At 34.3% G+C, this 14823-nt stretch overlaps 1 protein-coding gene across 1 annotated transcript in view; it reads right to left on the minus strand.

Moving 5' to 3' along the window:
• ADAM17 (ADAM metallopeptidase domain 17) overlaps positions 1-14823 on the minus strand; it is a 50555-nt gene that overhangs the window by 4992 nt on the left and 30740 nt on the right. Inside the window, exons 11-15 of the mRNA XM_051976097.1 lie at positions 10969-11121; positions 6880-7079; positions 5616-5719; positions 2383-2517; positions 1346-1476 (exon numbers count right to left, since the gene is read on the minus strand). Of these exons, the coding sequence (XP_051832057.1) occupies positions 1346-1476; positions 2383-2517; positions 5616-5719; positions 6880-7079; positions 10969-11121 (723 nt within the window). The remainder of the gene's footprint in view (positions 1-1345; positions 1477-2382; positions 2518-5615; positions 5720-6879; positions 7080-10968; positions 11122-14823) is intronic.

Consider the following 14823-nt stretch of genomic DNA (forward strand, 5'->3'; position numbering starts at 1 on the left):
CACACATAAGTATGTATGCATATGCACGAGAGAGACAGAGACAGAGAGAGAAAGAGAGAGAGAGAGAGAGAGAAAGAATGTGTGTGTGTGCGTGCGCGCAAAAAATGTTAATGGAAAATGAAGAGGTTTTCTTTTGGCTTAAGCAAACAAAATCTTCATTTCAGAGGACTAAAGATGAAGCACGCAATTCCACTTTCTGACAATTAGACAACAGACTCAGAGTGCAGAATGAGACATATTTTGGCCATGGCAAATGAAGGGAATTTGTTTTGCTCAACTATGCAGATATGCTTTAAGAATTTTGTTTTTCTTTCTTTTTTAATGGAAACAAGAAAAGTGGGAGAGAGAAAAACAAGATTCTTGTTACAAAACCTAAGTTCATGGACATCACACTAATGAAAAAGGAAAAAGAAAATTAAACTACCAATCTGCTTATGCTTTGCTTAAAAGTCATTTTATGCTATGCCATACTATATAAAATGTACAGCAGATAGTATGCAATTCACAGGACACCACAGAATAGTCTGGTACATAACACATGGTACAGAATGATATATGGTAAAACATAAAGTAACATTACATACATAATCTATCATTGCAGTACTGTATTAAGCAGATTAAGTGACATCACTTCGTCACGTTTTTACTCAGTCACTTTCAGTGGCATCTGACTCTTCTAGACTCCATTTGGGGTTTTCTTGGCAAACATACAAGTGGCTTGCCATGTCCTTCTCCAGCTTATTTTACAAATTAGGAAACTGAGACAAACAGGATGAAGTGACTTGCCTAAAGTCACACAGCCAATAAATGTCTAAGGCCAAATTTAAACTGAGAAGATGAAATTTTCCTGACTTCAGGTCTAGAGCTCTCTCTACTGTGACAGCTGACTATCATCACTTTGTAAGAATGAATGATTATTATATTGTATTTAACATATACATTAACATATTTAACATGTATTGGTCTACCTGCCATCTGGGGGAAAGGGTGGGAGGAAGGAAGGGAAAAATTGCAACAAAAGGTTTTTCAATTGTCAATGCTGAAAAATTACTCATGCATGTATCTTGTAAATAAAAAGCTATAATTTAAAAAAAGGATGAATGATTATGCCAGCTTAATATGTTACTTATCATACTGTTGTTATATACCACTTTAATTTGCTAAAATGCCTAAAATATGACATATATGATAAATAGTAGCAAACAGACAACAAATAAACAAAAAATATATATATGATAGAATAGGCAGAATAACTCAATTAGTATGCCAGTGTAGTACATGGCTTAGTACATTATTTCATATTTAAGCTCAGGCCAACAGATTGTTTAAGGACATACATACTTACATTCATGTCACAAAATCCCACGGTACACGGTTTTCCTTTCCTCAAAAACAAGAAGTTATTGTCAGCATCAAGGTATGGAACACATCGACCAGATTCATCCCTACAGCACACTTTGCAAGAATGGTCAGTTTCTAAAAGAGAAGACATTGCATATTATCAGTTGAAGTTTTCAAACAGTATTAATGTCTTCCTCCTTTCCTTTACCTTACTGGTCACACTAACATTCTCAGGAAGGGGAATTAATACAATTTCAAAAAACAATTAGGAATCAATCAATAGGCCACCAAGATGATCATTTGGTTCCCAGGCCAAAACTCTCACTACTAGGCTATACTCTTTCATCATAATGAACCCAGTAATCATTTAAGGTTTCTGTTTTCAGGAACGTTGGAAAAGGTTATAAGGAGTAATAACTGTAAATCCTCTTCTCCATTTTGGGGTTCTGTGAAACCAAGCACTTTCAACCTGAGTGCATGATGACTTAGTAGTTCTAAACATCCCCATCATAAGCAACTTAAATCCAGGGAACATGACTTGTCCCCTTGGCAGTGTGCAGAGATCTGATGCCAGGCTCTTGTATTTTAGATTCAGTGCTCCTTCCGCCACACCACACCGACTTTCAGATCAGATCAGCTATTTCATGATTTACTCTGACATGAAGCCTTGAAGTCAGAACCAGAAAATGTTGTTCTGATTCCTAGCTAACACTTAACAAACATGTAACCTTGAATAACTCATGTCTCTTGTCTGAACTTCAATGTCTTCATCAAAGACTTTACTAGCTGAGCCCCTGAGTCCTTTTTAGTTCTAAATCCCATGATGTTAAATCATATCCAATTAAGAAGAAAGTAAGGAAGTTCTGGAGAATGCTGCTGATATGCTATTTCATAATTACCAGGCTTTGAATTGCTAATCTTGTGAATTATACATCTCTGGTTCAGAAAACCAATTTTTTTTTTTTTAATGTCAAGGAGCACTTTTTAACACTTTTAGTGTCCTTTTTATTAGTGACAAGAACAGTTTGTTATTTTGCTCACCATTACATGCACAAGACTGGAGATTCTTCTCCCTCTCACAGAAGGGAATACATTCTCCATCTTTACACTTTCCTAAATCCAAGCAAACAGTATCATCTGCAGCATTTCCAGGAGGGGGACATTCACTGCTGTTACCTAGAAACAAAAAGTTAGAGAGCAGATGATTACTATAATAAAATAATTCTTTCATCTTCCAAATCGACCTACAAATACATGATCTATAGGTGCATCATATATTCTCTTTCATGAGAAGTGAAATCCCACAAAAGCTATAACTTAGTTTATCAAATAATCTGGAACTTGCACTTCATTTGAAAAAAAAAAAAAATAAAGATACCTGCACTTCCTCTGCCTCATATAGGGTTATTGTGGGGAAAGAATTTTGCAAATCTTAAAGTGCTACAAAAATGTGAACTTTTATTTCAAAAAGCTGATCCATGAATTGTGCAGAACAACAACATAGAAAAATGAGGTTCTTATAATTCAGCATGAAGCACCACATAAACAATAGCCAACTATATAAAAATCAATCAAAAGATCAATTATACATTTCTCAGGGCTTAATTGGGCCACATTTTCATTCTAACAGTCAAACCAGTCAGGAATATTATCTGACAATATTCTGTGGAAAAGTATCAGACTTTCATAAAAGTCTCTGTTTCAAAGAAGAAACTGAGGTTCATTTTTAAAGATTTTTGAATGCTCATAGTGATTTCTCCTTCTTTCTGAACTGTATGTTCTATCTACTATTTGACATTTTGCAACACAAAGCTGCAAAGACTATCTTTTTTTCATAAGTGTTCTGCCTCCTCTTCAAGACTATATAATGCTCATTGAGGGTTGAACTCTGTCATGTCCGTCACACCTAAGCATGGGGTCTTGTATATATAGCAGGTACAAGATAAATGTTTGTTATAGTTAATGTAGAACAATAATTAGATAAAATAAAATGATCAAAAGATCACAGATTCAGGCAGACATAAGACTCAAACAGCTATGAATGACCACGATGACAAGAATCACTTTGTCTAGAGGGACAAGAGGACTCACATTCCATTTTTGTAGAGGTTCTTAAAACCTTTTCTCAAAACATTTTTATAGTCAAAGGTTCTGATAAAGGCCTCATTTCCAAAATATAGAGAACTGATTCTAATTTATAAGAAATCAAGCCATTCTCCAATTGATAAATGGTCAAAGGATAAGAACAGACAAGTCTCAGATGAAGAAATTAGAACTATTTCTAGCCATATGAAAATATGGCCAAAACATTATTAATCAGAGAAATGCAAATTAAGACAACTCTGAGATACCACTACACACCTGTCAGATTGGCTAGAATGACAGGGAAAGACAATGTGGAATGTTGGAGGGGATGTGGGAAAACAGGGACACTGATACATTGTTGGTGGAATTGTGAATATATCCAGCCATTCTGGAGAGCAATTTGGAACTATGCTCAAAAAGTTATCAAACTGTGCATACCCTTTGATCCAGCAGTGTTTCTATTGGACTTATATCCCAAAGAGATACTAAAGAAAGGAAAAGGACCTGCATGTGCCAAAATGTTCGTGGCAGCCCTGTTTGTAGTGGCTAGAAGCTGGAAAATGACTATGCCCATCAATTGGAGAATGGTTGAGTAAATTGTGGTATGTGAATGTTATGGAATATTATTGTTCTGTAAGAAACGACCAGCAGGATGAATACAGAGAGGCTTGGAGACACTTACATGAACTGATGCTAAGTGAAATGAGCAGAACCAGGAGATCATTATATACCTCAACAACGATATTGTTTGAGGATGTATTCTGATGGAAGTGGATCTCTTCGATAAAGAGAGCTAATTCAGTTTCAATTGATCAAGGATGGACAGAAGCAGCTACACCCAAAGAAAGAACACGGGGAAATGAATATAAACTGCTTGCATTTTTGTTTTTCCTCCCGGATTATTTATACCTTCTGAATCCAATTCTCCCTGTACAACAAGAGAACTGTTCGGTTCTGCACACATATATTGTATCTAGGATATACTGTAACTATTTAACATGTAAAGGACTGTTTGCCATCTGGGGGAGGGAGTGGAGGGAGGGAGGGAGGGGAAAAATCGGAACAGAAGTGAATGCAAGGGATAATGCTGTAAAAAATTACCCTGGCATGGGTTCTGTCAATAAAAAGTTAAAAAAAAAAAACAAAAACAAAAACCCTTTTCTCAGAGCAGTCCTGCACAGAGGTAGATGAAGAAATGTTATTTCATAGCTAGGAAATAGTGACTCCAAGAGGGTCAGCAGTTGATGTAACATCATTATACAGCAGGAAAAGTGATAGAGAATTAGAACCCAAGTTTCCTGATTCCAAATCAAATGCTTTTTCTACAATATGGTATGGCTTTCTCACATACAAGGTAGAAATTAAAATGCCTGAATTAACCAAATTTAATTGTTACACTTGCTTGGTTTAGGATGTAATAGTTTTCATTCACAGATCCCCTTTTGAAGAGGAAGTTCCTCATCATTAAGGACACCTATAACAGACTGACAACTCTCAAAATCATAATCATGAATCTCATCCAGCTCAAATAAAAAAGAATGCATTCCTCTGCTCACATTTATGAGTACTGCCAATGCTTAGCACAGTGCTCTGTATATCGTAGGAGCTTGATGTTTTATTGACTGACTAAAATGCTTTCTTAAAAATTTTTTCATTAATAAAGGAAAAAATTCCTATCAATATAATACGGGAATCCCAATCTCAAAAAAAAATATTCTTAATTTGCCAAAAGTGGAAGCTCAATGAAAAGGTGAAGAAGTTCAATAGGTGGTGAAGTGACAATTCATTTTTCCAAAATGTATTCTCAGAATCTATTTATACACAGAGTAGACAAGAGTGAAGATAGAAAAGCCCCAGATGGGGAATCCCATTTTACTCCAATGAGGCAGGCATAGCAGTATTCATATGATTCATAAGATTTTCATATTTAGTGTTTTGCTATAAAGTTGAACTGTGATACACGAAGTCCATTAGAGTACTAAGAAGAACTGTTGCATGCTTCTATAGCCACAAATTCTTTTATAAATCTTAATGGGGGTGGGAGGATCTGTATATGATTTGTAAAGTAAAATGTCTTTTATAACAAAGTGACAATAAATGGTTTTTTCCCAAAGATTAAAAAAAGAAGAAGAAGAACTTTTGGCATAGATTGTTTGGTAATCAAACAGAAAGAAAACCAATGTGAATACCTGTACAGTAGGATACACCTTTGCAGGTAGCATTAATGGCCTCTTGGCATTTCTTCTCAGCTGTCTCAAACTGACAATCTTTACAGCAAGGACTATTTCTATCACTGAGAGAAGAGAATTTGATGGGAAAGTTAAAACATGAATAAAAGCACATTTTCATTATTACTAAATTTTTTTTTTATCATCACAACTAAATATTCTATAGTCAATGTGCTCTATCTTTTACAGACCATCCCACCAAATCCTTGTTCTTCATTACTACACAATCACTTCTGCCTAGAGATCTGTTCAACTGTGGCTACACCACTCTCTACACTTTTCTGTTAATGAAAAATGCAGCAGAGTATAGCTATGAAGCAGATAGCAAAATGTAAAGTCAACAAAATTTAAGTTCAAGTACTCCTCCACATCTTAGTTGTGTGACCCTAGAAAAATCACAATTCGAAGTACCAAGGCAAATCTTTACAAATATAAATTGCTGAAAATATTCTAATCTGGATCAATAAGAAATTGTTCCTTACTGAGAGACTTCTAAATAAAATCACAGATCCATCTGAAAAATATTCAGCAGCTTCAAAAACATAATAGAACAGGAAAAGCATATTTAGCATATAACAAATCTCTCCAGGTAGTTCAGCATTCTTACTTTTTACTGGCTTAACAAAATGATTAAAAGCCCAACTCTTACAAGATTCAATAGGAGCTGCTCATGTATAAGCCTCTTATCTATAAAGTTGCTGATTTTTCATCAAAATGATTTATTTAGATAGCACTTTATATGGTCACTCTTCAATTATCCACAAATTTTTGCTTTTTTTTTTTCCTTATATTCAGTCAGGCATTAGTCTAATTAGTTGGTTGGGTTGAAAAAAGATAAGGGATAGATTTAGTATCCTTGACTATATTTCCAAATTGAGTCATTGTTTTAAGTTACTTACATATCCCTTTGATTCTCAATTCTTCTTCCCCCCCATATCTGTCATATTGTGAAAAAAAAAATCACCCTTTTATTCTTGCATTAAAATAGATGACCTAGTAATTTAAATTAAGCCATATTTGCAAATTCTTATTAGAACTGTTACTTTACATAACAGAAATGCTATACAACTAAGTCATTATTATGAACCACATTTTAAAGATGAAAAAATCAAGAGGCAAAGTGGTTACCTTTAACATTAGCATAAGGCTACTACCATTTTCAGTCTCATTCATTTATAGTGAGCTTGAGAATTCCTAATCAAACTTATGGTTTAACAATGCTCACCTACACTGAACTCCTTTTTTCAAAGTACAGTTTGCATTGCAACAGGTGTCATTGTTCAGATACATAATGCCAGGATCACATTCTTCTCCTTCATCCACTCTGGAATTCCCACATACATTGTTGTTTCGTTCTTGAAAACATTCCCGAGCCTTACTTTCAATAGTCTTGAAGATGGATTGTTTACTGCAGTTTGAAAACATCTTAAAAAACACACACACACACAAAGGGTATATCATTCATAAAAGTTCATTCCCATCTTGAAATGCATCTGTTTCTTTTATTTAATGACAAGAAATACACTTTACTATGAAATTTGTAATAAGATTCTGTCCCCAGAAGTGCCAAGAGGCTTCTAATATTACTTCTAAGGGTCATCTGTTTGGAATTCCTTTCTTCCCCACAAAAAAAAGCTGTTAAAAGGTTTAGGTTTGATATGGTAAGTGCTTTTTTTAAGAGTTGCTGAGGAAGGCAAACTACCATTATGGAAAAATAAAAAGGTCTTACCCTTGCTGGATAACCACACTAAACGAAGGAAGTACTTTGTTCAGATATGGGTGTAACTAGATCAGGGTATCTAAATCTGAGATCCGTGAAATTGTATTTTTAAAATTTCGGTAATATTTCATTTATTAATATGATTGGTTTCCTTCCTTTGTAATGTTATATATTTAAAAACATAATTCTAAGATTCCATAGACTTTATCAGACTACCTAAGGAATCCACACCACAAAACAACCTCTGGACTAGATGGTCTATAATTCTGTGATCCTATGTAGTTCAAGGATCAACAGAAAGGCTTTTATTACCACGTAATCATAAAGTATCATATTGGAAACAGACCCTATTAGTTAAGGAAATGGATCATATTTGAAACAACTAAAACTTAGAAACTTAAGTGACTTAGTGAAAAACTATAGGTAGCAGGATAGAATGTTGGGATATGAACTCTGGAGTCTTTGACTCCATATCCACACTAGTACATTAGATGATAAACATCACCACCTGCAAAAGCCTCTGGAATGTGTTTTGTATAGCTGATTCTTGGGACCAGGCAACACAACATGAATCAAACTCATTCCATGATGCCACAAAGCCCTATTTTTCATCCTTTTCACTGTTTCCATGACAGCTCTAAAACAAATGTTTTAGCTTATCAAAAGCAAAAAAAAAAAAAAAAAAAAAAGCTGCATATCTAAAAACTAATCTCAAAATTACTGAAATCTTTGGTAGCTCAATAAGATATGATCTTGGGCAGCTAGGTGGTGCAGTGGATAGAGCACCAGCCCTTAAGTCAGGAGGACTTGAGTTCAAATGTGGTCTCAGACACTTAAACTTCCTAGTTGCGTGACCCTGGGCAAGTCACTTAACTCTAATTGACTAAGGGGGAAAAAAAAGAGTAAGATAAGATCTTCCTCTTTTTGCTAAGAAAAACCAGGCAGAATTTTTTTTTCCCCTTTCCTTCACTTCCTTAGAAACTTTTTACATATGTCAATTAAAAAATTTTTTTTCTTCTTTCTTCCCTCTTGCTTCCCAATAAATAAAAAGCAAAATAAAACTCTTTCTATACATATGTATGCTCTGAATGTCTCACTGGCTAAATTTAAAAAAAAAAGAGAAAAGAGAAAAGAACTTTCATTCTATACATTAAGTAAATGACCTCTCTGTCTACTGACCAACCATAGTTCCATTAGTCCAAGCCTGAAAGATCACTGTTGGACCTCTGAAACTATGGTTGTTCAGTGGATCCAACAAAATTCTCAAGACTTTACTTCAGCTAAAACTATGTATTTTAACTGCAGGAATCTTAATTTTTTATGTTGCTTTATAAATACATATTGGATTCTGCTTTCAAATTCATTCTGCAACCCTTTTTTCTTGTATGGGTAAATTTATGCTTTTTACATTCATAATTATGATAGCAAAGTATATTATTTTCCTCCATTATATTCTTATACTTTTTCTTCTCTATATCTGCTCTCATGACTCTCTTTCCTTTCACTCATCTAATGCCCAATTCATAGGTTTTTATCCTTTCTTTTCTTTCAAACCCCTCTTTGACATCTACTCCTTAAGAGTTTTTCTAGCTATAATTACTTCCCTTAATCTACCCTTCCCCTGTTTAACTCTCGTTTTTGTCTTTGTTTTCTGTTGAGTGAAATATAATTCTGTATCCAATTGTGTGTGAATCCTCTTTCTTTGACCTATTCAGATAAGAAAGTGAGATTCAAGATCAGCTGCTATCCCCACTTATTCTACTCCCTATTTATGTAATTTTATATAAGACTGCCCTCCAATTATATGATTTTCCCTACTGTTCCTCTTTTATCCTTCTTTTATTCCTCTTTCTATTATTTTTTTGAGAGCAACAAAACATTTTAATTGTGCCTGTGCCTTATCAGACTTCCTTTATGACACTTGATCATGTTGGGTTCTAAGAGGACAAGTATTATTAAAATTAAACAGTTTTAGTTGCTTAAGTCCTCTATTTCATTAAAGATCCATGGGGGATGAAGCTAGATGGTAAAGTGAATAGAGTGCTGGCCCCAGAATCAGGAGAACCTCAGTTCAAATCCAGCTTCAGACAGTTTCTAGTTGTGTGACTTGGATAAGTTATTTAATCTGTTTATAACCCCCCCCCCCCCCATTTATTTCATTATACTCAAATTTTTTCTGGGAAGTTTTATTTGCTGAGAAAACAATCTTTATCTACTGTCTTCTGGAATACATCATTCTGTATTCCTTTATAATAATGGCCACTAAATTGTATGCAATCCTGACTAAAACTCCTTGGTATCTGAATTTTTTCTTTCTGATAGTTTGTAGCATTTTTTTCCCCTTTTATTTGGAAGCTCTAATATTTTAGCTATGATGTTCCTAGGGGGTGTTTTTTTTTTTTTTGAGATTTCTTTCAAGTTATCACTTTTTACTTTATTCACTAGTTCTAAGAAATCTGGGCAGTTTTCTCATATTTTAAAAAATATGATGTCAAAGGCTTTCAGGCAATCTAGTGATTCTTAAATTATCTTTCCTTGATCTGTTTTTGAAGTCAGTTATTTTTGTGGTGAAGAACTTTTTATTTCCCTTCTCTAGTTAATTTTACAGATGAGGAGACTGAGGCAAAAAAGGCACAAAGCCAGTGGCTGAGGCCGGATTTTAAGTCATGAGGATAAGTCTTCCTGACTCTAAGTCCAGTGATATATCTACTGTGCTATCTAGCTAGCTGTCCCTCTTCCCCTACCATTACTGTTTAAAAGATCTTTTTATTATATTTTGAAAAATAAAGACAAATACATTTCTACTAGTTCTTTTCAAGTACATTTCATCCCTAGCCAAGAGTCTGTCACTTTTATAATTTGAGGCATGATTCAAAAATCATGGGTCATTCAAATCTGTTTCAACATTGTTTTTGAAATTTTTCAACAGAAAGAATGAATAACAATCAAGAACTTTATGTTTATGTTGTTTATTAAAATGTATAAATTGTGTATTAGTAAAAAGTCATATATGGAGTGAATTTATGAATCAAAAAATTTCAGAAATAGTAGAAATTTCTACTCTGTGAAGTAGAAATTCACAGAGGCTAGCTAGTCTAAAAGTTAGAAGAATCCTTTCTAGATCTTACAATACAACTGGTTATTCAGTCTTGTTGGAACTCCTTAAATATTAAGTTAAGAAGTCAGTAGTTTATTCTAGAGACAATAGGAATTTACTGAAGCTTATTGAGAAGGGCAGTAATATGATCAGATCTATTCATTAATAAAATTATTTTGTATAGAAGATTGGTTGAAGATCACTGTACAACTACTTCTCTATAGAGTTAATGTATAAAAAACAAGAACAGAAGAATCCAGAAGACTTTTTTTTAGTTACTCAAACGATTCAAATGGTACCTTTAGATAACCACATGTGATTACAAAATGCCCTACTCTTTTTTTAAAGGTGGTAGGGAGGTTGAAAGGTTGTGTCGTTTCCCCTTCCCCTCTTTCCACTCTTAGACAAGCAATAATTTTTGGATTCTTTCCTAATAATAAAGCAAGTTCTCTCCCCTCACTATATCACATGATATAGTCATATCAGGGACCACATACCTTATTATTCTCATGGTCTCCACTCACAGCTATTGGATACATAACATATTTTCCTCCTTGATCTTCATTTGGGGCACATTCTGCTAAACCATCAGGATCATGTTCTGCTCCAAAATTGTGTCCCAGTTCATGAGTTGTAACCAAATCAGCTTCCTTAAGGATAGTGCAAAGAATATTCTATAATTTCTCCAAAATAGATTGTAAAGTATTTTGGCAATAGGAGCCAAGATTTATTCATGAAGTCAAATTTATGTCATAAATGCACTGAGATAGAATCATTATAGACTATAAATGCTGGTCACCATCAATTATTGTATTCTATTCCATTATTAGACAATGCATGTACTAAAGTGCTTCATTTAATTAATATAATTGGCTAATTTAGCAAATTGTAAGAATTTAAGCAAAAAAGATAAATACAAATAAGGAAACATCATGCACTTATCAATTTGGAAGGTGATATGTGATTATTACTAGGGCCTACAGTATCATGATATATAATATAAAGTCAAGAATAATCTATGGAATAAATGTAAAAAAACCCAACCAAATAAGGTTTTTTTACATTTATTCCATAGATAGTAATATCTCATGGTCTCCACTCACAGCTATTGGATACATAACATATTTTCCTCCTTGATCTTCATTTGGGGCACATTCTGCTAAACCATCAGGATCATGTTCTGCTCCAAAATTATGTCCCAGTTCATGAGTTGTAACCAAATCAGACCCAATAGTAAAATTCCAATTCACTTTTCCATAAGTAACAGAAATAAAACAAAAAAATTCTACTGTGGAAGATGAAGATTTTAAGATTCAAAATAATATAACATTAAAATAGAAAGAAAAATAAATTTGGAATCAGAAGACTTGGGTTCAACTCCTGGTTCTGCTACTTAATACTTATGTGATCTTGGGTTAGTCATTTTCCCTCTAGATTTTTAGGTTCTTTCTCTATAAAATGGAATAAGATGTATATGTTTTCTTTAATTTATATGCCCTTTAATCCTATGATTTTGAAAATCAACACCAAGAACACAAAATAACAATTGTAAAACAATATCATTTGCTCTTTAATTCCTAAAACTATTCACTGATGTTTTAATGTTGTGATCAAGAATTTTAACAATTAAGAGTTTCTTGACAAAAAAACTTTCACACTCTAAAGATGTCATAGAATTATATGACTATTTAGAGGCAGAGAGGGCCTGTGAAAAGAGAACTGAATAGGAGCCAGGAAGATCTGAATTTGAATCACACAGCTTCTTCCAACACTTCCAAGCTCTGTGATCATGGGTAAAACTCTTCAACTTTCAGAGCCAAAGTGTCTTCATTTACAAATTGAGGATAATAAAACCTATAGCACCTATCTCACAAGGCTGTTCTTAAAAATCATATGAGATAATACATAGAAAGCAGCTTTACAATCCTTAAATTATTGTACGTTGCTTATTATTACTAAGGTCATGTAGATTTTATAAGGGAAAATAATAAAAAATGATAAAATACCATTACATTGTTGTTCTTTAGCCACTTTTCAGTCACATCCATCTCTCAGTGACTCCATTTGGGGTTTTTTTGGCAAAGATATGGAGTGATTTGCTTAGTTCCATCTCATTTCACAACTGAGACAAAACAGGGTTAAAGTGGGCTTTCCCAAGGTCGAATAGTTAATAAGGTCGGTCAGATTTGTCCTGAAGATGAATACTGCTGACTCCAGCAGCACTCTATCTATTGTACCATCTAGCTATGTGTGTACTTTATTATTACATATAAAATTCAATGATTTTTTTTAACGTAACTATTTCAAGTGATTAAGAAATTTTAAGGGAGTATCTGTTTCCATACCTTGGATAAATGAATTGTGTTTACTTAATAGGAAGCCTGCTGTAATTGTTGTAATTGTTTAAAAAATTAAAACAAAAGTAAATACACTTAAAAAACTAAAGGGTTGAGGGGAGAATTCTAGAAAGATGGCTGAGTAGGTGGTAAATTTCAAGCTCTCCAGATTTTCCCCACAAATAGAACAAATGTAACTATAGAGTCCTGAAAAATCAAGAAGCCTTAGGGTAAAACAGAGGTCCTCTGGGTACAATGCAAGAAAATCTGAAGAAAGATGACAGGCTGAGAATAACCTGTCTGAAGTGCTAACACCTCCAGGCTAGCTCTGCAGAAACACCAAGTGAGGAATCCTAGGCTGGCTGGCTGTGGCTGGAGCCTCAGCAAGAACCACAGAGACTTTCACCTTCCTGAGTGTTTGTGGAGTCCGGATCTGAGAGGACTGAGAAGAGCCAAGTGAACTTTGGCTGATTGGGAATGCCAGGCCCAGTTGTGCTGCTGATATGCTGGGAGGAGAAGGGTGTGAGAGGGAACCAGCTCATCTGTGGGTGCAGAGGCAGCAGGGAAGGGACATTACTAGCAAGGGGGGAAGCTCTTGGTTTGGGGAGAGAGCTGAAGTGAAGCCAGCGACACCATCTCCCTACCCCAGGATTAGGGATTTTTACACTAATATTTCTTATTTTAAAAATACATACATACATACATACATATATGCTGGCAAAAAGAAAGAATCCCACCATAGAAACATACTATGGGAACAGGGAAGACCAGAGTTTTTCAGAGGAAGACACAGAAATAAAAAAAAAGCTTCCATCCCAAAGAGTAATATGAAATGGCTTCCTGCCCAGAGAGAATTTATTGAAGAACTCAAAAAAGAATTCAGAAGTCAAATGAGAGACATTGAGGAAAAACTAAAAAACAAAAACCAAAAACAAACAACAACAAACATCCGGGAAGAACAAGATTATACCAAAAAAAAGTTAGCCAATTAGAAAAAGAGATATAGAATCGAAAAGATGAAAATAACTCTTTGAAAATTAGAATTAAGTAAGGGAAAGCCAGTGAAACTATGAAAGACCAAGAAATAACAAAACAGATGATAAAAGAATGAAAAAAATACAACAGAATGTGAAACATAAGAAAAATGACAGATCTGGAGAACAGATCAGGAAGAGAAAATATAATCTGTCTTCACTTCAACTCTCTACACACAACACTATACATATAAAAAACATAGCCTTCTTAACTATAGCCTGCTTGGAGGTAGGAGGGCCAAAAGGAGGTAAAAAAGAATAAAGTTAAAAAATGCACAGCAGCAAATAAAAGAACAATTTACAAGGAAGTAAAGATGGACACTCATGAATATAATTTCTTCTAATATACACATGTAGAGGGCTGAAACTCTTGAATTGTTGCCCTAAGGTTGGTTTAAGCACTTAGGGCTAATTACTGATTGGACAATACTCTATGGACATATGCTTGGAAAATGGTCCTTCCCACTATCCTGTGCTGGTTCAATGATTGGTGTATACAGAGGATTGTAGGAGGAACTAGGGGGTGGAGTAAGACTAGCCAGGGTCACTCTTTGCAATGGGAGGAAGAAGGCAGTTGCGGAGATTCTGCTTCTATCCTGTTCAATCCTGCGTCTAAAGACCAAGAATATTGAGAACTTTTGTTTATCCTGAACTCTGGCTGATTCTGGAGTGTCCTGAGTGCTAGCAAGGTCGTCATACACTCACACTTTCTTGAACTGGTAATTATTGTTATATATTTTGAATCCTCTCTAATGTTCTGCTGGGCACATGACAATATTCTCTTTTGCTTTGTATTTCTTTTCTGTTCTGCTTTTTTCTTATTCTGTTTCTTTAATTTAAATAAAATGAATTTGAAAAAAAAATCCAAATTAAAAGGCTTATAATTCCTCCCCCCCCCCCCGATTTGTTTCATAATGCAAAATCACAGGAAGATAATAATTACTTGTTCTATGCCAAATAAGAGTAAACTCAAAGTTACTTT

Source organism: Antechinus flavipes, chromosome 2 (assembly GCF_016432865.1).
Source record: "Antechinus flavipes isolate AdamAnt ecotype Samford, QLD, Australia chromosome 2, AdamAnt_v2, whole genome shotgun sequence".
Taxonomy (NCBI): domain Eukaryota; kingdom Metazoa; phylum Chordata; class Mammalia; order Dasyuromorphia; family Dasyuridae; genus Antechinus; species Antechinus flavipes.